At 39.9% G+C, this 23,481-nt stretch overlaps 2 protein-coding genes across 4 annotated transcripts in view; one reads left to right on the top strand and one right to left on the bottom strand.

Moving 5' to 3' along the window:
- Positions 1–11,773, bottom strand: part of ASCC1 (activating signal cointegrator 1 complex subunit 1) — a 101,330-nt gene extending 89,557 nt beyond the window's left edge. The window contains exons 1-4 of one of the 3 annotated variants that reach the window (XM_082855097.1): positions 11,688–11,773; positions 9,711–9,855; positions 8,446–8,545; positions 4,457–4,554 (exon numbers count right to left, since the gene is read on the bottom strand). In XM_082855097.1, coding sequence (XP_082711223.1) covers positions 4,457–4,554; positions 8,446–8,545; positions 9,711–9,822 — 310 coding nt within the window. In that variant the 5' untranslated portion in view covers positions 9,823–9,855; positions 11,688–11,773. Of the gene's footprint in view, positions 1–4,456; positions 4,555–8,445; positions 8,546–9,710; positions 9,856–11,370; positions 11,587–11,687 lie in introns of those variants that run through there. The other 2 variants (XM_082855099.1, XM_082855098.1) reach the window with 2 other exon arrangements.
- Positions 11,562–23,089, top strand: ANAPC16 (anaphase promoting complex subunit 16). The gene is made up of 4 exons (XM_082855110.1): positions 11,562–11,619; positions 14,698–14,866; positions 20,377–20,451; positions 21,183–23,089. Exons 2-4 carry the CDS (start codon positions 14,725–14,727, stop codon positions 21,296–21,298), a joined length of 333 nt encoding a protein of 110 aa, XP_082711236.1. The 5' UTR covers positions 11,562–11,619; positions 14,698–14,724; the 3' UTR covers positions 21,299–23,089.
- Positions 23,090–23,481: the final 392 nt, after the last annotated feature.

Here is a 23,481-nt window from a genome sequence, read left to right as displayed (position 1 = left end):
ACAGCAACGAAGACACAATGCAGCCAAAAATAAATAAATAAATAAAATTTTAAAACCTGTACAAATGTTCATAGCAGTTCTGTTCACGAGAGCCAAAAGGTGGAAAAACACAAATGTCCATTAACCAATAAGCGAATAAATAAAATGTGGTATTTCCATACACTGAAATACTACTCAGCCAAAAAAAAGGAGTGAAGTATTGATACATGCAAAAACATGGATCAATCCTGAAAACATTGTGCTAAGTTAAAGATGCCAGACACAAAGGCCACGTATTGTATGTTTCCACATATAGTAAATACCTAAACAGACAAATTCAGAGAGTCAGAAAGCAGATCAGTGGTAGCCAAGAGCTGGGGAGTAGTGAGGAATGGGGAGTGATTGTTTAATGGGTATGGGGTTTTCTTTTTGGGTGATAAAATGTTCTGGAATTAGACAGTGGTGAAGGTTGCACAACACTGTAAATATACTAAATGCCACTGAATCCAACACTTTAAAGTGGTCTAAATGGTAAATTTTACGTTGTGTATATTCTACCATTTAAAAAAAGAACAATATATCACACAGAAATTAAAATAACAATAAAAAGTTAAGAACAAAAAGAGTGGAGCTTTCTGTCATGTAAATTTTACCTCAATTTTTAAAAATACTGTGGCAGAATTTGTAGTGATTCACTATAGTAAAAGAGCAGAAGAGAGTCTACTACAGTATATACAATCCTACCCTAACTGTATGAAAATATAAGGTTAAAGTAAAAGTTTTATCTATATCTGCAATGTATGTATGAATATCAAATTTCCACGCCTTGGTATAATTTGGTCTTCTTTGGTCTGGGCTGTCTTTACACATATGTAAACGAAAATAGGGGAAAAAGCCACAAAGCCTTAACACCACTGTCTGCAAAGAAAAAAAGTCATTTAGGGATTACACAACCTCTGTTTAAGCAGAGATTAAACTTCTAGGTTCCAGAACTGGCAGTGCTTGGTCCAAAACAGAAACTAAGGAAAGGTGCACAAGATAGGAACAATGAACAAAACTGGCATTTTAACAGACTATTTATTATAGAGGAAAGGACAGACTTCTGAACATAAAATATTGAAGTATTAACTCTAATAATAGCAAAATGTGCTATGTACTTTCAAGACCACAAAGCTTGTTCCTTCCAAGCAACTGCAGAAGTTAGGACAAACAAATGGAATTATTTCTTTAATACTTCCCATTAAAGCACTTGAAACTTTCTAAAGAACAACCTATCTATTTCTTAATAAGAATGAAATTATCATACCCATTTCGTTGTAGAGAAACAAGATGGAAATTTCTAAGAAAAGAAGTAAACTATGAATGAATTAATTAACAGAAAGCCTAAAAACTGTTTGCCTAAGTAAAAAATTGACATAAGTAATAACCAAAAAATGTAAGAAGCTGAGATATGATATTTTCTAATGACATCATTGATATTTTCAAATAGGATCCTTTGAGAATCCAAAAGACTCAGATGCCCAGTGAAGGGAAGTATCCTAGCAGGCATTCAAATAATGTGCTATAGAAATACTGACAAAGGAGTATTCAATGGTAAACTGGGACAAAATTAAGGGAAAGTAGAAATTGTAATTATTTCTGCAAGAGACAAAATATGGTGAGAAAATAAAAGGAAAAGGGATGGAGGAGATGGAAGCTTAAAATTCATGTTTATGTTTTATTTCTGTAAAAATTTAGTACAATATGCTAAATCTATTATTTTCCATTAAGAAGGTGGTTCAGTAGAGAATAAGACTAATAAGACATTTTCATTTTTTAACATAGAAAACTGAAAAGGGCACTTCAAAGGTGCTCAGGCTGATTTCCAGAAAAAGATTCAAAGTTGAGCAAACAATTACTAAAAAGCAAATATGATGAGGTTAGAAATATTCTAAAATATTAGAATATTATATCTGAGAGGACCAGAATTTACATGGCATGGGTCTAAAGACTACAATAAGGGATACAGAGAAAGAAAACAATTAAAGGCATTGATGTGAAACTTTAAAAAAACCAATTGCCTAACTACAATGACAACAACACTTTAAAAGCATCTTCTTACATCCCATTGCCTGAGACTTCAAAACAGACTAGACCAGATCCTTATCTAGAGGACAAATTAAAACCTACTAGATCATTTTCTTCTCTAGTTTCTCTAATTTAGGAGAGGCAAAAGAAAATAACTAATTACAGCATATACCACACCAATGCACCGGCAGTCGTGATTTCACAGCACAACCCAATTTACTGTAAGCAATAAATTTGATTTTTCTATATACTTTACTTCCCTACAAGACCATAACCAGTTTATCCTCTTCTTTTTCAGTTAAATTAGTTCCACTAAATTCTTACTTTTAATGATTAGACACACTTATTTTTCACACTTAAATATTTGTGCTTTCTAAGTGAAAATGGAATCTTAACAACCTGTCTAACCTTTTCTGAATAAGTTTTGGAATGACTCCAGTATCTTAAAATGGCTAAGGTCTCTACATTTATAGCATGTTATAATTTTTACCAAAATAAAAATTATTATCCATCTGTTGCTATATGCATAGAAAAAATGCAGAACAGATTCAACTATTAACAGCAATTATGGCTGAGGTTCATAACACAAGAGACTTCCCTTTATACTTTATATATAATTTCTACAAGTTTTTGTTTTTGAAAGCATGTATTAATTTTTAAATCAGGTAATAAAAAGAAATAAGCTTTAATGCAATTAATAAAATTACTTCAATATTTGTAACTTGAACTTTAACACTTAAGGTAAGACCCAAGTTTTTTTTTGCGGTACGCAGGCCCCTCACTGTTGTGGCCTCTCCCGTTGTGGAGCGCAGGCTCCGCGGCCATGGCTCACGGGCCCAGTGGCTCCGCGGCATGTGGGATCTTCCCAGACCGGGGCACAAACCCGTGGCCCCTGCATCGGCAGGCGGACTCTCAACCACTGTGCCACCAGGGAACCCCAAGACCCAAGTTTTTTTAACTGTAATTCTAAATATTTATTTCAGTGAGAGTCCTTCAAAAATGTCATTAGGGACTTCCCTGGTGGCACAGTGGTTAAGAATCCACCTGCCAATGCAGGGGACACAGGTTCGAGCCCTGGTCCGGGAAGATCCCACATGCCGCGAAGCAACTAAGCCCGTGTGCCACAACTACCGAGCCTGTGCTCTAGAGCCCGTGAACCACAACTACTGAGCCCACATGCCACAACTACTGAAGCCTGCGTGCCTAGAGCCCGTGCTCCACAACAAGAGAAGCCACTGCAATGAGAAGCCCGTGCACTGCAACGAAGAGTAGCCCCTGCTGCTCACCGCAACTAGAGAAAAGCCCGCATGCAGCAACGAAGACCCAACACAGCCAAAAATTAATTAATTAATTTAAAAAAAATGTCATTAAAGTCCTAAAGCTAAAGTTTGCTGAAGTTACCAAGGGGCTGGGGAAAATTCTAGCACTTCATTGTCCAAAACAGGAGCCCACACACAGCTAGTTAAATTAAAAGTTAAATGAATTAGAATGAAGCAGTATTTAAAATTCAGTTCCTCAGTCACACTAGCCACATTTCAAGTAATCACAGTCCCGTGTGGCTAGTGGCTCCTGCACTGGACAGTGCAGATACACAACATGTTCACGATCACAGAAAGTTCTCCTGGACAGCACTGCTCTAAAGTCAACTGCTACTTATCCGCCACAGTGATTATTCTTACACAGCACAAAATGAAAAGAGTACTTATTTTTTTCTCCTAAGACTTAATACAACCTATGAGTGATTATGGAAAATGGATTATTGGAGGCTGCTGCACTTATTCGACATTGAAGAAGTCCTACTGCTTTAGGATGAGTTTTTTAAAATTCTGTCCCTCCAGTGCCTCTCACTCAAAGCCACTTTACAACACAAGCCTATGCCCTTGGTTCACATTGTTGCTTTAGTACAGACACTTTCTGACGTAATTTCTATTGCTAAACTACTCTTCCTCACCTGACCAGTTATTTGAATCAGGTTGTTGTTTTAATTATTATTCTTACTATTTCCTTCCTAGTCTACAAAGCAAGATAAAAACAAGAGAACAATATGGAAAGGTCTGAACTTTATTTCAAATTTGCTGATCCCACTGGTTTTCTCTAATTCTAACGTGAAATAATTCACAACTTCATTTCAAGCTACTGAAGCATGAAAGAAATTTCCTCGTCCACAACAAAATCTGGAAGCTTTATTCCATCAGTGCGTGGTGAAGTATAAAATTAAGGCCCAGGTACTTAATCAAGTTAAGGTTGTATGACTACATCTTTCTTCATTTGGGAGACTGACACTGATATAAAAAGGCCAATAGCTACAGAACCACATAAAGAATATAGTCACCAAACACCTCAGTTGGGTCACATTATTCCATACACACACACAAGTGATTCCAAATATAACATATATATTGGGTCTCACCAATTTCTCCTTCTTGTCCAGGCTTAGGAATGCTTATGGAAGTTTTGGTCTCCACTTCTAGTTTCTTCCTAGTGTCGCCCCTCTTTCCAACTATATGCCTATAATATAAAGAAAATTAATTAACGTAAATCAAAATGTTCAAGAATAAAGAACTCCATCATGTTTAAATCATACGTGGCCAGAGACACTCCCTCATAGAAAAGTGCTTCAGTAAAAACTCAGTATCTGTAGGGGAAATTACAAATCATACAGCTTTATAGAACATACTGCATTACACTCATTGGCAAAATGATATCCTACAGCCAATTCAACCACATAGAAAGAATAACTATGCTCAATGCCTGCTTGCTTCTCAAAACTATATTCAGAGACTTCCCTGGTGGTGCAGTGGTTAAGAATCCGCCTGCCAATGCAGGGGACACGGGTTCGAGCCCTGGTCCAGGAAGATCCCACATGCCGCGGAGCAACCAAGCCTGTGCGCCACAACTACTGAGCCTGGGCTCTAGAGCCCGCGAGCCACAACTACTGAAGCCCACGCACCACAACTACTGAAGCCCACGTGCCTAGAGCCCATGCTCCACAACAAGAGAAGCCACCACAACGAAAAGTAGCCCCCACTCGCCACAAGTAGAGAAAGCCCGCGGGCACCAACAAAGACCTAACACAGCCAAAAATAAATAAATAAATAAAAAACTATATTCAAAATCTGGGTCTGCAGTTCAGTGAAAGGAAAGCTGGCACAGTCTCACAGGGCACTTGACTGGGTCTACAGTTTGAAGGGGGAAAACCTCGTTCTCTTAGAGAGCAAATTAACTACATTATGAGTTCATCCTAAGGGAATTATCCTTGATTAATTAAATAAAGGTAAAGAGCTTAGCAAAGAGCAGGGTTCACCAGTCAGGACAGATTCAAGCACAGAGAGTAAAGAGGTAATCCTCAGGTTGAATTCAAACACATAGGCATGTTTTGTTTGGGAGAGTTCACCTAAAAATTGGGAAATTTTACCTAAAAATATAGATTTCTAAGTTCTTTTGAAAAATTGGGAGATCTGACTACTCATGGCAAAAATAGGCTGGAATATGAGCGCGTTCCTAAAAATGGAATATGAGCTCATCACAAACCCTGTCCCTCCCTACTGTCTTTCACTGACTGCACCTCAATCATCTGCTGGCTCATTTGCATTACTTGCCTGGGCCTCCTAGCATAAATAATTCTGACAATCCAAGGTTATCTTCTGAAACCCACAGTAATTAGATGTGTTAAAGCAAATGAGACTGCCGGATCCCAGGAGAAAAGTTTCAGAGTCTATAAAGCACTAAGAGACCATCACAGGACCATAAAGTTAAGAGATAAAACTTCCTCATCAACAGTATTTCAGCTTCTATGATTTCAATTACAGTATCCAACAGCATGGGTGACTATGTCTAAAACTCTGCATTTGTTTTTTACATGGGGATAACCAAGCCCGGTTATTTCCATTAAGGTCTACTGTAGTAAGCCAGATTTTTATAAAACAAGATGTTTAGAAGAGGACGAGAACTCCATAGTTTCAATGTGGTTTTTCTCTGTGTTGGGCTAGGGACTGTGCAGCACCAACTCCATCAGGCCCTTGCCTTTCCAGGCCTTATCAACAAGCGGAGCTTTCAACCAGGCTCCTGTTTGTTAGCATGTGGCTAGTGGACAAACTTACCCTAAGTAGTTGGCTCAAAGTGTTATTAATAGTCCAGGCACCTTAGGGAAGTGATTGAGGTTAAAGACGCTTTAGAATCAAACCTTGGGCAAGTCATTTAACCACTCTAAACCTATTTCCTCACTTATAAAAATGGAGTGAATAATACCTAAGTAACATAAGGTTGTTTTAAGGATTAAATGTGATCATATATAAAAGGGCTTCCTAGTGACTGACACATAGCTCAGTACAGCCCATGCCATCCTCATTAAGCCCATGACAGCATCCTTACAGTTAAGAGTACCAGACCCAAAAGAGGTTTACATGGAAAGTCTAAAACACTCACTACAATAAAAGATATGCAGTGAAAGGGTGACTCCTTTATTGAATATGTAAGTGGAAATTCCTGCCAGATCAAGTGGTTCTCAATCTTGGCTACACACTGGAATCACCTGGGGGGCTACAAAAACTAATGATGCCTGGGTTCAGCTCCCAGAGATTTGGACTCAACTGGTCTGGGGTGCACCTAGGTATCAGGAATTTTTAAAGCTCCCCAGGAGCTTTAAATGTGCACCTGAAGTTGAGAACCACAGTATTAGATCCAGTCCGTGGACACATGTATCACCATTAGGCTTTGATTATAAATTACTTTGGTTAAGTAATCTCTTCCTTGATCCAAATAACCTTACATAAATGATTCATAAGAAGAAATCTTCCTTGTATGACAATTGTTTCTCAATAAGACAGGAAAGGAGGAAGGGAGGAAGGAGTCTTCCTAGTAAATACTGTCTATTAATTAGGATTTAGCAGAACCAATACCTAATCTAAATTGCAAGTCATCTGGAACAAAATGAGTACTTAGAATATATAGAATTCAAAAGGTCATCAAGTTAGAATCAGATATTTAAGGAATCTTTACACACCTTAGCAGTAGCAAATATATACATTAAGGAAGACATGTTGCATTGATTTTATCAGGAACCTGAGCCACAACTTTCTAAAATCATGTTTCTTAGAAGAAAATGTCACCAGAACCTGAGAGAAAAGTGAGCTGTCAGGATTAACATCTGGTTTCGCATTCAGCCACATTCCATAAGAATTTCATCCTTAATAGGTGTTTCAGAAGATTCTCAAGGTTGACAAAAATGAAACTACTTGTCTCTTGGAGCTTAAAGGTATATGATTCCATATTTGTAGATCTCCTCTCATAGAGGATCAAGGACAGACTTTATTCATCTGGTACAACACAGAAAAAAAATCTATGACTTCCCAGACCAGCCTATCTCCAGAGGCACAAGCCCAAAAGAAGCCAGTCAGCCACATAAGCTAACCGTATTAGTGGTTAATAAGAGACAGAATGTGGTCCATCACGCAAGCAAGCAAGCACAGACTGAAGGGATGGCAAAGCTTCCAAGCAATTTACATATAACGATAACTCTGGAAAAAGCACATCAGTATTTGACAAGCATTGGAGAATAACAGGACACATTCCTACCTTCAAGAAGCTTCCCATCTAGTGGGAAAAATATCAAATAGCACACAAATAAATATAAACATAAGACTGAGAAATGCTACAAAGGAAAAGTAGAGGGTGTTATGAAAACGTATACTAGGGAAATCAATGTGGCGGTGGGGATGTCGGTGTCAAAGCAAGCTTCCCTAAGGAAGGAGAATAAAACTAGCTAAGGAACAGGAGAGATTGAAAGGCAAAGGGAACAGCATATGCCAAGGCTCAAAGGCAGGAAGGAACACGGCACATGTGAAAAACTGAAGAAAACCAGTTAAGCTTAAGTGCGAAGCCAGGGAAACAGTGGTGTGAACTGAGACTGAAAAATCAAGGCTGGCTAACTCATGTTCAAGATTTTGGCCACTGCTCTAATGGAAGAGAATTCCATCTTCAGAGGAAGGATGTTAATGGATTTCAAGCAAAGGTAGTAAAATAATCAGGTTTGCCTTTTAAAAAGATCATTCCGCCCTCAATGTGAAGAACTGATTGGAAGAGAGAGCAAGAATCAGTGTGGAGAGACCAGTAAGTAGGCTACTTGAAGTAATTCACAGACAAGGCAGCAGGGTGGCTGTAAAGCAAGAGATAAGTAGATTCAAAAGATATTTAAGAAGCAAAATCAACAGGACTTGGTGACATATGTGAAATGATGAAACTGATCTACAATCAGTCCTTAGAAATTCTAGGACATTAAACACTAAACCATTTTACCACTAGTAATCAAGCATTGCAATAAGTGTGGAAAAGAGAAGAATCTACTTCCTGCTATGTTTCCTAGAAATGCCTTCCCATGAAGCTGCCGGGGGCCTCACTCACTTGTAGAGCAGGCTGGGGGCCTTCAGAGTACACCGGAAACCTTGCGGGGTCTGCACCACCTCATAGCCTTCACAGGACTCTTCTGCACACTCCACGAGACCTGTAGAGAAATGGTAACATCTCGCTCAGAGCTGCTGCTCTATGGACAACAGTCTGCTTTCTCACCAGCTGTCCAACCACTCTCAAGGTTTAAAAAAAGCAATACACACACAAAAAAACCAGTCATACACTTTACACTACAGAACACTGCTCTGATATTCCTTCTGACCTGCTCTTAGAAGAAAAATAAAGAATAAAAAATACATGACTATTTTAAATCTTCCAATCTTGGAACCGTGGAAAAGGAGTATTTACATATCACTATTTAACTGTTTTCTCCCAGAAAGCTAAGAAAGTAAAATTTTTTGTACTGTTTTTTCTTTTGGAGATGTGTTTCATGTAACATAAAACTCATCCTCTTAAAATGTACAACTCAGTGGTTTTTAGTATTAAAACACAAAATCACTTCAGTGAATGAGGTAGGAGTGATACTGGAGAACTTACTCCATACAGCCAAGACAAAGAGAAAGGAGGAGGGTGAAATAAAGGAGCTCAAGGCCCCAAGGCAAAAGGGAAACAGCGGGGAGGACCAAGGGGAAGACTATTCCCCAAGGTTTAGGGCCTAATGGAAAAGCTTACAAACCTAAAGGAAAAGGAAGCAGAGAACCTGAAAGGCCCTATTTGTGCATTAAACCCAAGTCCAAGTTAATCAGCCTGAAAGTATTGCCCATCTCAACGGTTTAGTTTACTTCTTAAAAATTACCCCTATTTTAAGTAGTAATAATGTTGGTTGTGTATTTGAAACTGCCTGTATATGACTGCAAAGAAGAAAAGAAAAATTACAACACAACAGTAATAATAACAACAGCTAACACTGGGCACATGTTCATTTATTTCAATAATTTATAGAAATTACTTCATAGCTTTACAGATAAAAGAACTTCAATTTGCCACAGATTATTAATGGTTAATATTAAGTTAACTAAAATTACCCCATATTACATTTAAGCCTCGGCACAAAGATGAGACACAACCTGATGTATGAAGTGAGAACACCTCATCAAACTCACTCATCTGTCCCCTCAGACGTCAACACAAAGGGAGCTATAAGAGGCCAAACATCTCAAATTTCAGTGCTCACACAGAAATACACTGAAACAAAGAATTGCTTCTACAATACGGAGAACATTTTACTTCTAATCTGACCAAAGATCAACCAGGATTACCTTGATAACAGTCATCATCTTCGTCTTCATGTTGATAAGTTTGCTCTTGGATGGGATTCTTCCTGTAAACCCGTCCACCAATTCTTATAAGCTGTGGACGCAGAACTTCCATGATACTTTCTCCAAACAACAGTCCTGTGGAATACTGAAAAATAAACCATCACCTTACCTTTTGTTTTAATCATAAAACCCTACCTCTATTATGTGGATCTTTAAGCCTAAAAGGACATAATTGGGCATCAGTTCACAGTACATCCTAAGCAAATGCAGCATTGTTTCCACTAGATTTCCCCTATCTAGAAGCTGTTTTAAATCAATTGCTGCATTTTCCACTACACTACTCCACTCCTGGCACACTCTAGACAGTAATTCGTAAGCTATTCAGCATTCCCCAAAAAAATGATTAAAAGATACTGAGCCCATCCATGACTTTGAAAGAGAAACTAGAGATCTCTTCATTACTTTAACCTAAAGAGAGTAAAATGCAACCTTCTGTGCTTATCTAAACATTTGCAAAGTGTCCTACCCTCACTATTTAGCACAACCTTTAAGAGAATTAGGGATATTTAAAACACTTATCCTCAAGGGGAGGACCAAAAAACCCCTAAATTCTTTTAGAGGTGCTAGAAATATATACCCAACAATTAGATCCAGTTGCCTATCAAAACAAAGTTAAAATATGACTTAACCAACATGGTTCTCTAAACCAACACATTGCTGAGGGGAGGAATCCGATTTCCGTAGGTAACTGCTCAAAAACTGTACATCACTCACAGAGAAGCCAAGTTTCCAGTCACCATTTAATGAATCAGTAATTTAGGAAACAAAGGTTCCTTACGGGTTAGCTGTGGTTATGTTTAACCAGTGTTTCTACCACGTATGTTACATGGTCTTGAAGTTCAAAATAAAAGAGTTCCCCCCAAAAAAATCAATCTTTACTAAATACACTAATGCTCAATCCAATCTCAGCAAGTAAGTCACTTTAATTGGTAATCTGCTTACAGAACCAAGAGGAGATTTCGTGTTGTGAGAAATAACAATATAAAAGGTAAACAGACTTGAATGTCGGAAGACGGGGCATAATTAGCAATAGTTTAATGACATTATACCCTAGTGCCCAATTTCCCAGGACCTCTCACACACAAAAAAAAACTCTCCACAAAAACAGACTTTAGGGCTTCCAGGGCTTCCCTGGTGGCGCAGTGGTTGAGAGTCCGCCTGCCGATGCAGCGGACGCGGGTTCGTGCCCCGGTCCGGGAGGATCCCGCATGGCGGGGAGCGGCTGGGCCCGTGAGCTATGGCCGCTGGGCCTGCGCGTCCGGAGCCTGTGCTCCGCAGCGGGAGAGGCCGCAGCGGTGAGAGGCCCGCGTACAGCAAAACAAACAAACAAAAAAAAACCAAACTTTAATGTTAAGGTCGGGCCTCAGACTGAGCTCTGGGGGGAAACAGGGTTGTCTCAGAGACAGGAAACCCTTTATCTGCCTTTCCTCTACGGCCCTGGGCTACGAGACTGCTCATTAGGAATGACGGGAAAATAACCAATTTCACCCTGCTTCGCGGTGGTTTGGAAAGAGAAAGAGAGACGAAAGCAGAAGGCCTGCAATGTCGTGGGGGAAAACGAAACCCTGAATCATAAAAGCGAGCAAAATAAAACGAGTACGTCAAAGCGAGCGAAGAGAAACTGGCTCCACTGCGGTAGGAAAACCTCCGTAGGCACAGCAAGCGAAAGATCCGGAAGGCCTCTTCGAGAACGCGTTCCCAGAGCCTCTCCGCCCCGACCACGCCCACCATTGCACGGGCACGCGCACGCCGCGGCCTCGAGCACGCCGCCGCTCTCGTCGCAGTAAACGCGGCCGCTCCGGTTGGCCTTGGGGGCGGGGCTGTAGAGGAACTTGCCAAAGCCGCAGAGGTAAGTGGTCGAGGGCTCAGGGACCCTCGGGAGCTTGGTGGAAAGGGAGTTGATCCCTGGGATCCTACCTGCAGGGACTAGTAAAATGGAGGAAGTAGGTGGAGAAACAGGAGCCTGCCGCAGAGGGCGTGTAAGAGGAAATTTCCTCAGGCCGCACCAGACTAGTGCGCATGCGGACCGAAGGTTGGCGCGTGCGTAGTGGGGCGGCGCCGATGTCGGACCCTGGGGACCGGGGTCGGGGGGTGAACCGCTGGCATTCTGACCCCTCCGCTCTTCTGCCCCTTTCTTTCCACCCGACCTGTTTTTAGCTGCAGCATCTTTTTGAATGGTAATCCAGCTCTTTGGAATGACTTCTTGATGATGGAGTTTAATGATTGCTTGTAATAATTTGCCATTGTACCAGGGTACTTCCTTCAGCGTCTTTTTGATACGGAGACTTTTTCAAAAGGAGGGATTCTTTTTAAGAACATAAGCTTGTATCTGCTAGGAAGGAAAGTAGTTTATGAATACGAGGTCATCCCTATCATACATGAAGTAAATGTGTTGATCATCTTATCACTGTGAACACAACCATGCTGTGTCTCCCCAAATAGCATTGCTCTCCTATAAGAATCTCTACTGCCAATAGTTCTGACTTCCTTGATAGGGTCAAATACTTCATCATCAGTATTTAAACATTCAAAAAAATTTTACTGAGCACCTACCTTAGGCTTGGCAGCCTAATGGGAGAAACAGTTGTGTAAATAGATCCGCAGAATAAAGAAGAAAAAGAAAACGGTAATGGACCAACCCTCATGACACCAAGCTTCTCTATCCCCTGCATAACCTTTGCTGAGCTGCTAGCTCTGTGTTCTGTTATTTGTTCATCATTCATTCAGGAAACATAGATCCAGGTTCTGTGCTAGGCTTTGAGGGTAGAAGGACAACTCTTTCCCCTTTTCCTAAGAAAGGGGTTCTTCCTAAGATCTTGAACCTTAAAGTGAAAGTGTGGAGTGCATTTTCCCTCTTCCTGAGCAGGTCCTTTCTCTAGGATTCATTTGACATTGATACTCTATGTCAAATAGAAAGAATTAGGACTTTTCCCATGAGTAAGTGTGTTGAAACATAAGTATGAAAAACTGGGATCTGCAGAGGAAAAAAAAGATTCAGGAGTAAATATCCATCAGTGATTTTGGATAGCTAATATTAAGTATTTACTGTCCCTATAACTGTTCCAAATGCTTTAGTTATATTAACCTTCCTGACACCTCTGGTGTAGGTACTATCATTATCCCCATTTTAGAGATGAGGCAACTGAGAAGCAGAGAGGTTAAGTGATTTGTCCAAAGTCATACAGCAAGTTAAGTAAAAAAACCAGGACATGAACCTAGGCCAAGAGGCTTCAGAGTCTGAGCCCTTAACCAGTATGCTATTTTACCTCTCACATAGCACATGACGTGCCAATAAAGCCATTGCTTAAAAAATGGCACGGCAGATAAGCTTAAAGTCCCTACACCTCAGTTTTGTTTTGTCATCTGTAAAATGGGGGAATCGGATTAGATGACCTTTAAGGAATCTTGTGATTCCTGTGAAATGTTTAACTCATTTAGCAAACATTTATTTAAATCAGCAGCTACTTAGTATAGGCCAAGCATAATGTTTGGTTCTGGTGATCAGAATGCCTGCCTTCATAGAGAAGTTACAAACTAGTGTTTATTGTTGGTTTCACTTTAACTCCTGTTACCACCTGCTGGTAGCATGCAAAATTTAACCTAAATCTTTAAAGCTAGAAATTACTTAGGTGTATCTTTCCACCTCAGCAGAAAACTGCTTATTTATGTTAAAGTTAGTGCTAATTCTGCACTCCACTTTTCAACCCTGGCTGTTTTGTGTATTTTTTTTTATATCTTCTAATTCCTTTTTTTTTTAAAATAAATTTATTTATTTTATTTTTGGCTGTGCTGGGTCTTCGTTGCTGCACGCAGGCTTTCTCTAGTCGTGTTGAGTGGGCTTCTCACCACGGTGGCTTCTCTTGTTGCGGAGCATGGACTCTAGGCACGTGGGCTCAGTAGCTGTGGCTCAAGGGCTCTAGAGCGCAGACTCAGTAGTTGTGGCGCATGGGCTTACTTACTCCATGGCATGTGGTATCTTCCAGGACCAGGGTTCAAACACATGTCCCCTGCATTGGAAGGTGGATTCTTAACCACTGTGCCACCAGGGAAGCCCTGTTTTTTGTATTGAATGATAGTAGTTCTGAGTTTGCAGGAAGACTACAGTATTCTTTTTAGAAAACATAAACTTTTTAGAATCTTTTGTAAATGTGTAGTATAAGCTTCTGTTTTGAACTTTTTTAAGGAGTTGTGTATTCGGTACAGATTTTTCTCATTTACATTTTGACTTTTTGATTTTTTGATGTGACATAGTATCAAACACTCACCATTCCTCTAATTCCTAATAGGCCTTGAATTCTAAGATCATTCCTGAACTATTAATACTTTGTTCCAGTTTTGGGCCGCCACCAAGTGATCAATTTGGGTATTACATTTGAATGAAAAAGGGGGGTTTTTTTGTTTTTTAGGTTTTTTTTAAATGAAAGGGCCAATATGTATTTCCTAACCAATTCTCCTTCCTTGGGAACAGAACACACTGTTATTCTGGAATTTTATTTGGAAAATTTTATAAGTGAATTTCTTGGTGTGGCTGGGTCAGGATGTGTCCAAGACAAACTATCCTATGAGGCATGGTTGTTTTATCCTCATATAATTCATTTCCTCAGTTAAATTGCTACCTTGGCACTGCCGTATCACCACTTCATAACCCATAAATCACCCACAGTCAATCCCAAGTGACATAAACAGTTTGCTAATGGTAGGAAGTAGTGTTTCGAGTAGAAAAACTAAGAATAAACATATTTTCACTTAAAATCCTGAGTGACATTTTGGCCTGAGGCATCAGTAAAAGATTGTGGAGTACAGAGGGTAGAAAAAATTGGAGCTAATTCTTGACTAAACTGTATGCTGGCTTTTATGGCAGCTAGAATGAAATGTTGTCAATCTCACTTCCATAAACTTGCCAATTGCTGTTTTTCTTTCTCTGTAGTGGAGTGAGAATTCTACTAGAGAGGAGATGGCTGCCTCTTCATCATCCTCCTCAGCCGGTGGGGTCAGTGGAAGTTCTGTCACTGGATCTGGTTTCAGTGTCTCAGACCTTGCCCCACCACGGAAAGCCCTTTTCACCTACCCCAAAGGAGCTGGAGAGATGTTAGAAGGTGATCTCATGCTGCTTTTTGCTGAATAATTGGATTCAGACTTGCTATGAATATTAATTGTAAAGAAGCTATTAAGTGGATTAGAGATAAGTTTGCCCTGATTTCAGCTCCACATTTCATTTCTTCTCCCCATTTCAAAATAATATCTTTAAAACATAAATCTTTCTCTAAAATCAGAATTTTGGAGCTGAAAAAGACTTTGGAAATCAAGGAGGTCATCTAGTTATTTAGAGCCAGAAAAGAGAAAGTAATTTGACCATGTGAAAGGACAAAATCAGCACTGGAACCAGGAATTCTGTTGACCTCCTGCTCCAGTTTGCTTTATCTTGGCACCAGTCTGCTTCCCTATGGTTGGTAGGTTTGATATATTTTTTTCTAATATAATTCATCAACAGATAGATTAAGAGATCCTGAGAGGAAATAAAAACCAATTTACTACTCTTGTATGTGAAGATGACTCTCCTGGCCCTGGCCCAGGCCCATTGCAGGGCAGTGCTGTGTGGTTTTTCTAGCACTGGAGCTGGATTTGCATCAAATCATCCCCCATCTTATTCAGCACACATTTGCAAACTGGCTGGCCAAGATCGGGGCACAGGCTGTAAGCATGAAACAGCGTTGGTTCCTAGAATTTATCAGATTCATGTCATTTTAGGCTCTGGACCAATAAATTCTTAATAGGGAGCATAAAAATCACCAGAAGAACTTATTTAAAGTACACCTTTCTTGGGCTTCCCTGGTGGCGCAGTGGTTGAGAATCTGCCTGCCAATGCAGGGGACACGGGTTCGAGCCCTGGTCTGGGAAGATCCCACATGCTGTGGAGCAGCTAGGCCCGTGAGCCACAACTACTGAGCCTGCGCGTCTGGAGCCTGTGCTCCGCAACAAGAGAGGCCGCGACAGTGAGTGGCCCCCGCGGGCTTCCCTGTTGGCGCAGTGGTTGAGAGTCCGCCTGCTGATGCAGGGGACACGGGTTCGTGCCCAGGTCCGGGAAGATCCCACATGCCGTGGAGCGGCTGGGCCCGTGAGCCATGGCCGCTGGGCCTGTGCGTCCGGAGCCTGTGCTCCGCAACGGGAGAGGCCACAACAGTGAGAGGCCCGCGTACCACAAAAAAAAAAAAAAAAAAAAAGAGTGGCCCCCGCTTGCCGCAACTAGAGAAAGCCCTCGCACAGAAATGAAGACCCAGCACAGTCAAAAATAAATAAATAAAATACTGAATACATAACTACTTTAAAAAATAATAATAATAAAAAATAAAGTGTGCCTTTCTGGCTCACCTTAGAGATTCCAAATCAGTGTAGGTTACAGCACAGGAATCTCCATTTTGACCAACATCCAGGGGATTCTCATGAAAATGGTCCTTAACTGTTAAACTATTCATCATACCTTTTGAAAAAAATTAGCAAAGAACCTACCAAGGATTCAAAACCTACTTGATTCTAGCACATCTGTGCTTAATTATATATTGATCTTTTTTGCTTTAAATATTGCAAATTTCAGTAAGTATATTTAAAAATCTGGAAATGTCTGAGAAAGGTACAAACTGTAGTTAAGAGTCGGCTTTTTGGGGTAATCTTTATTCATTTATATCAGGTATAATAAAAAGCAGAGGTTTGGATTAAGCCAGGACAAACAGAAGAATCATTTGTGACAGGAAAACTTGGGAAGACTGGAACCATAAGGCTTTTTAGAATTGGTTCAAGTCATGATTAGTAGACAACTGAATACTCAAGCTAGCATCACTGAGTCTGGAGGTAGCGAATATTTGGTGCCTTGTTTACCATATTTGGCGCTAAAAATAAATTATGACTTCAGTTATATGCAGCAGAGACCTGGTATTAAGGACGCGTCCCACAAAACAAACCAGAAGTTGGAGGAACTTAAATTGCTTAATGAGTTTTGTAGCAGCAGAAGAGGAATCATCGTTTAACAATGGACCCTAAGATTGAAGTCATTTAAATTCTAGCTACAGGAGGAATTTAATACAGGAGGTACCTCCTTGGTCTCAAAGCTATCAGCATTCTTGGTCAGTGTACACCAGATTACTTGGAAACACTAAAGAAGAAAGGCTTCTAAAATTACTCTAAATGTTGATATTCTAACAAGTTATAGTTCTATCCACTTCTATTCCATCCCATTATGCTTCATGGGGGACTGTGTTGCCTTTCTATTGTAGAATGAATTTAAATTAAGTTTAAATTCACAGTGCACAGTTTTGATTCTCTTCCTCGGGTTTAAAGTTTCCCCTACATTTTAAAGCTACTTACATTTAAGGACAGACTATGAAAACTTAGAGATGGTAGTCCTTGAACTATCCTGGTCAAATGAAGAATGTTAAATTGAAAAGAGTACCCTTAAATGTGAGTTAATAAGGATGCTAGTTTGGAAGCATCATCTACCATGTATATAGGTGATACTATTATGCAAGTAATCTAACACACACGAACCTGACCATTTTTCTTACGGTAGTTTAATCGAATACAGGCAAAGCGTGTTTTGTTGGGCTTCGCAGAAACTGTGTTTTTTTTTTTTTTTACAAATTGAAGATTTGTGGCAACCTTGCTTTGAACAAGTCTGTTGGCGCCATTTTTTCAACAGCACTTCGTGTCTCTGTGTCACATTTTGGTAATTCTCACAATATTTCAAACCCCCCATCAACAGAAAGATTACAATTCACTGAAGGCTCAATGATGGTTAGCATTTTTTAGCAATAAAGTATTTTTTAATTAAGGTACATACATTGTTTTTTTAGACATAATGCTATTGCACACTTAATAGACTACAGTATGGTATAAACATAACTTTTCTATGCAAGGGGAAACCAAAAAATTAGTGTGACTTGCCTTATTGCAGTTGTCTGGAACCGAGCCCACAATATCTCTGAGATATGCCTGTATGAAAATAGAGAAGGAATAGTTGCCTCTTCAGAGTAAGGAACAAAAGCAATTAGGAATCAAGGTTGAATGCTGTCTATAATCTTAACAGGTTAATCTGATCTTGCGCCCTCCTAAGTCTAGGATAATAAACCCAAATAACCTTGTGAATTAACTTTTTTGTGTACCTGCTCTCTGATAACAGACATCTCACATAAGCAGTATACTGTACAGAACTTTTCAGCATTGCCCTGCCCTTGGCTAGGATTGTCGTCACCCAGTTATTAGTAAGCAAATTAGAGACTGCCTTCCAGCCCAAAAGTGGCTGAATTTTAGTAACATTGTAGGCCACTGAAGCATAAATTATCTGCCGTTGTCTATTTTCCTGCTGTGAGGTAATATTCTTTTAAATAAATTTGTTAGCATCCTATTTATTGGAGTTGGCAATGGTGTTAGATTTGGACAATTTACTGAACTTTTCACCATTTATAACCTTTACTTGTCCCTTAAGAGGAAAGCTGATGTATTGCTACTTGGTGTGTTACAAAGGGTTTGATTACAATTTCTAAATGGAAGACAGTTGCGCCAGGCTGACTCCTCTGGAGAAATTCCAGGCTTTAGATTGGTACAGATATCACATCTAATAGGATGTGGCTAAGAAGCAGTAGACTTTGTGGTTAACACAGAGCTGCAAATCAGCAAAAGTGTGTTCCGCAGACATATAGAGTGGAAAAGTGATATGCAGGTGCCTTTTTGAAAGATTAGCTTACATCCTTTTGCTTTGAAGTTCATTACCAAGGGAAATATGCAAATGTTATAATTTAAGCATTTATCCTAATAACACCTGTGATTAAATGTAAGTGGGATGTAGCACTTGCAAGAGCTTCCAAACAAATCTTGGCCTGGTCCTAACAGCCAGAATCCCCGCTGCCTTGTGTGAGATCCTAAAGTTCAGGATCAAACCACCTGAGAAGTGAGCTCTAATTCTCTATGCTTTGCTCTTCCTAAAATAAAACAAATTATAATTTGATCCTTTAAGCAAGGGTATGAATGCTGGCATATTTACACAAAAGAGGCATAATAAGTTGCATCATTAGTGTCAAATGTTCACACAGTCCCTCTTCCCACAGTGGGATTCATAAGTTATTTTCTGGCCATTGCCCTTATCTAAAAAATTCAGTAATATCATTAGCTTACCTAGATCTTTAAACTGGACAGCCAGTATAATATTTAGTTAATTGAAAATAAAAAATGTTTTGCTCAATTTAGATGATATGCTCACAAATGACTTACATTCAGCCAGAAGAATGGGGGTGGGAGGAGGGAATAGGATCATATCCCATGTAGCACAGTATTTAGAAAAGAGGTTGGGTTTAAGGAATAACACTCTCCCCAAAGTCTACATCACTATATGAAAGAAACTATATTTTGAAATATTATTCAATATGTATATATCAATGCATAATATATTTCCATACATATGTATGGAAATAATTATATATATTATTTTTGCATCAGTTTTGAAGATAATATTAGAAGCCCTCTTGGTTGTATATTCAAGCTATTTGGATACAGTATCTATAGTTTTTCTTATTTTTTTTTACCATGAGCTTCTGAAATAAGGTCTGCCTTGTGTGAAACTCAGCATGAAGCTAGGATGTGTTAGTCCTATCTCCTTGTCACTTAATACCTGGCTGACGCACCAACCCATGATTGATGAGTGAGTGCGTGACACCCAGTAGTGCTGGCATGAACTACCGCCTAAAAAAAGACAGCTGTGTCCCCTCCCTCCATTTGTTTTAGGATTTTTGCAATAAGATCTCTTCACCGAATGGTTTCAGCTACCCCTTTAAAAGTCACATTTTCCTACATGAGTTCTTTGCCTTTGGGGGTATGTTTTGCTGTATCAGCCCTTGCCTGACAAGGAAAAACATGAACTAGCTTATGTTTCAGTCATCTTTCAAGTACTGGGGTGACTGAGTTAGCTACCTTCTTGTAGCCAGTTTTTGGCACCAGTACAATGCTAGGTTCTGAAGTTGTACCATACCCTTATGGCCATGCAAATTGCAGTGTTTTGATTCAGCTGGAAAATCAAGGTTACAGTTGGCGTTTACAGAATGAAGCTTCCCAGCAGTGTTTTGTGATGGCCATAGTGATGTAATTTGAAATATAAAATATCAACAATAGCTATTTTTCCTCAGCTTTACTTTTTAGAATGAAAATGATTAAGAGTTTTGGTGTACCTTTGTATTTTGAAAGCATGGGAGCCACATGGCCAAATGTGTCAGCTGTCAGTGTTTGCTTGACATACACAATAGGAGAACATTAAGAAATTGTCAGGTTAGGATGGGGGAAATGTTGACCAGGACATCAAACTGGGGTTTCTTGTTTTTGTTTTTTTAACACTATTTTTAAACTCTTTTAACAAGTGGAGGGACTATTTTAATATTCTAGGTATAGAAGAAGTAGCTTTTCAACAGTGTTAATTCTAAGTGAAACAGAAGCCCTCTTTGTAAACACTTAAAACTAGACCCTGATTGTAAAAGCAGGGAAAAGAATGGACATGTTTACTAGGTTTATCAGGCACCATTAGATTAAAATGGATTAGAGCAGATTAAAACTTTTCCTCTTCTCTTTGTAGATGGCTCTGAGAGATTCCTCTGTGAATCCGTTTTCAGCTATCAAGTGGCATCTACGCTTAAACAGGTGAAACATGGTAAGCACATGAGTATTGTGTACTTAACTATGAGAATAAATTTATTGGGGGGTGGGAGGGGGGACTTAGAAAGGTCAGAGTGCTCTGTAACAAAAACTCAGCAAGGCTATTTAAGTGGACTTTCCAAATTACCTGCAGACAAGAACATTCTACGGTCTTAATCCAGACATAATGTCCACATTGAGGCTTAAAGTTGAAGTCAAAGGGGTTAGTTTTCTAGGGGAGTTAATGCTTCCTACTCCGCTTGTATTGCTTTTTCCTCTCCTTTCTGAAACCTTCTTTTACTGTTGTTCTCCATTGGTTACCATCATTATCTGTATCTTTGGGTATTTATGTAAGTAATACCTCTTGGTCTAACTGGACTCTTAAGATCCTGGTAGCACCTTTTCTATTCCATCATCCCTCACCAGGTCTTCATTTATGCATCAGGGAACTCTGTTCACCCACCAGACCAGACCATTTCTCCATAGAGAGCATAATGTGGGGGGGGGGGGGGAAGCTGCAATTGCCTGTAACCCTAGGTTTTTAGTATACAAATCACAAATTTAGTACACAAATGGAACGGAGGATAAGTACTACTTCTTTTCCCTTTTTTTTAAAGATTAAGTCTTCTGACCAACATAGGGTAAGACCCCATTACTAGAATCTTGAGGGGGAAATCCTTTTAGAAATTATTTTTAAATCAGCCATCATGTTGGTGGTTGATATATCATCTCCTTGATTCTTTACAGATCAGCAAGTTGCTCGGATGGAAAAACTAGCTGGTCTGGTAGAAGAGCTGGAGGCAGATGAGTGGCGATTTAAACCCATCGAGCAGCTGCTGGGGTTCACACCCTCTTCAAGTTGACCTTGCCTGGACAGTCACCTCTGGGGCACAGCAAGTGCAGGTGCAGTGAGGAAATTTTCTTACAGCTTACATAGCCATCCAGAGATTCACAGCTCCATCACTGAATTGTTAATTCACATCCATACTTGGTTTCTCTGTATCTATCCACAAGCAACAAATACTTAAATGTGTGATCTTACAAGGAAATTTTTTGTTTATTTGTTTAAAAAAGTATTGAGAATCAGATTTAGGCAACTGGCATCACAGAACCAGGAGGTCTGGGTTTAAGAGAGATTAATAAAACTTCACAAGCCAGGACACATGCCAGAATTGGCCAACAGAATGGCATCCCTCCTGTCAATTCATGCAGTTCCTAGAATCCTCACCAGTCAAGTACGAGGTCAGGATCTGGAGTTATAAAATACAGCATTTCTTTTTTTTTTTTTTTTTTTTTTTGCGGTATGCGGGCCTCTCACTGTTGTGGCCTTTCCCATTGCGCCGGACGCGCAGGCTCAGCGGCCATGGCTCACGGGCCCAGCCGTTCCGCAGCATGTGGGATCTTCCCGGACCGGGGCACGAACCCGTGTCCCTTGCATCAGCAGGCGGACTCCCAACCACTGCGCCACCAGGGAAGCCCAAAAAATACAGCATTTCTGACCTAAAACCGTTCTTTTTGCAGATGAATGTGATTTCAACTCAGGACCTGTCCAAATTAGGAATTTTTTAATGTTTGGGATTTTTTTCTATTTTTAGACATCTAATTCTATAGATTCTATCTTTTTCTAACCTCTAGGCATGCCAAATGCTGGCAAAAAGAATTGCTTTTTTTTTTGTTTTGTTTTTTGCGGTACGCGAGCCTCTCCTGTTGTGGAGCACAGGCTCCAGACGCGCAGGCCCAAGCGTCCATGGCTCACGGGCCCAGCCGCTCCACGGCATATGGGATCCTCCTGGACTGGGGCACAAACCCACGTTCCCTGCATTAGCAGGCAGACTCTTAACCACTGCACCACGAGGGAAGCCCAAAGAATTGCTTTTTGAATGTTGAAGTTCTGGTAAAAATAAAGCAGTGAGCAAAATCCTTTTAAACACAGAAATCCTGAGTTCATCTTGTTGGTGGGCTCAGGCAATTCTGTAGCAAATAAATCCTTTGAAAGAGCTCCAGATTGGTTTCTTTATCCTTTCAAAGCCTCAGGGATTTGGGATAGGGGAAAGAGGTCAAATTACTTTTTATAAGAAGGGAATGTAAAAACCATTTCTCCTAAGTAAATGGTAGATTTGCTTTCTCTCAGGGATATTTGTCTTTTTCGAAGTATATGAATTTATCATCAATATCTGAGTAGGTTTTTTACCATGAAAAGGAAAAACCTGGAAAGCTAAGAGGTGTCTTTTGTTTTCCCTCATGGGACCCCAGGGTCCACACTGCACAGTTAGGAGAATCATTTATTAAATTGTATGCAAATTTTGCCTCAGACAGCATTTGCCTTTCTCCTCATTAATAACTTGTACCTGACCTGCTTAGAGTTGGTTAATTATGAATAAATAAGATTCCAGTAGCAATTGGCCTTAATCTCAGGAGTTCAGAATGTTTTAACACATAGTATATAACAGGCAGGTGGTGACCTCATTGCGTCGAAAAGGAATCTGAGCACAGGGAAGTTAAAGACCTGCTTATGGCCACGTAGCCCAGACAGAAGAAAATCTTGGCACTTGGAATAGATTGCAGTTGATTGACAATTCAGCCCACTAACCTTGTCTCTGACGCACATCAGAACACAAAAATTACCAGTCCTCAAACTCACCTATTTCCATATTAATACTTCTTAACCTAAACTAGTTCCATATTTGAAAGCCATTGAGTTTCCTAACATTGTCCTTTTTGGCATCAACCATCTTTATGATTACCAAAGGAAAAATTTTAAATACGTAGTCTGCAATAAACCTTTAAATCATATTTTCAGTGACAGTTCAGAAGCAATCAGTAACTTTCTCTCATTTGATTTATGTAACTGTACAGCACAGACACTGTATTACCTCATCGTTACCCTTTGGTATTTGAACTTACAGAATTTTTTTTCTCGGGCTTCCCTGGTGGCGCAGTGGTTAAGAATCCGCCTGCCAATGCAGGGGACACGGGTTCAAGCCCTGGTCCGGGAAGATCCCACATGCCACGGAGCAGCTAAGCTCGTGTGCCACAACTACTGAGC

This window comes from Leucopleurus acutus (assembly GCF_964270905.1).
Source record: "Leucopleurus acutus genome assembly, chromosome: 14".
NCBI classification, from domain to species: domain Eukaryota; kingdom Metazoa; phylum Chordata; class Mammalia; order Artiodactyla; family Delphinidae; genus Leucopleurus; species Leucopleurus acutus.
Note: the sequence above shows the minus strand (reverse complement) of the source record. Positions and strands in the feature narration are given on the sequence as shown.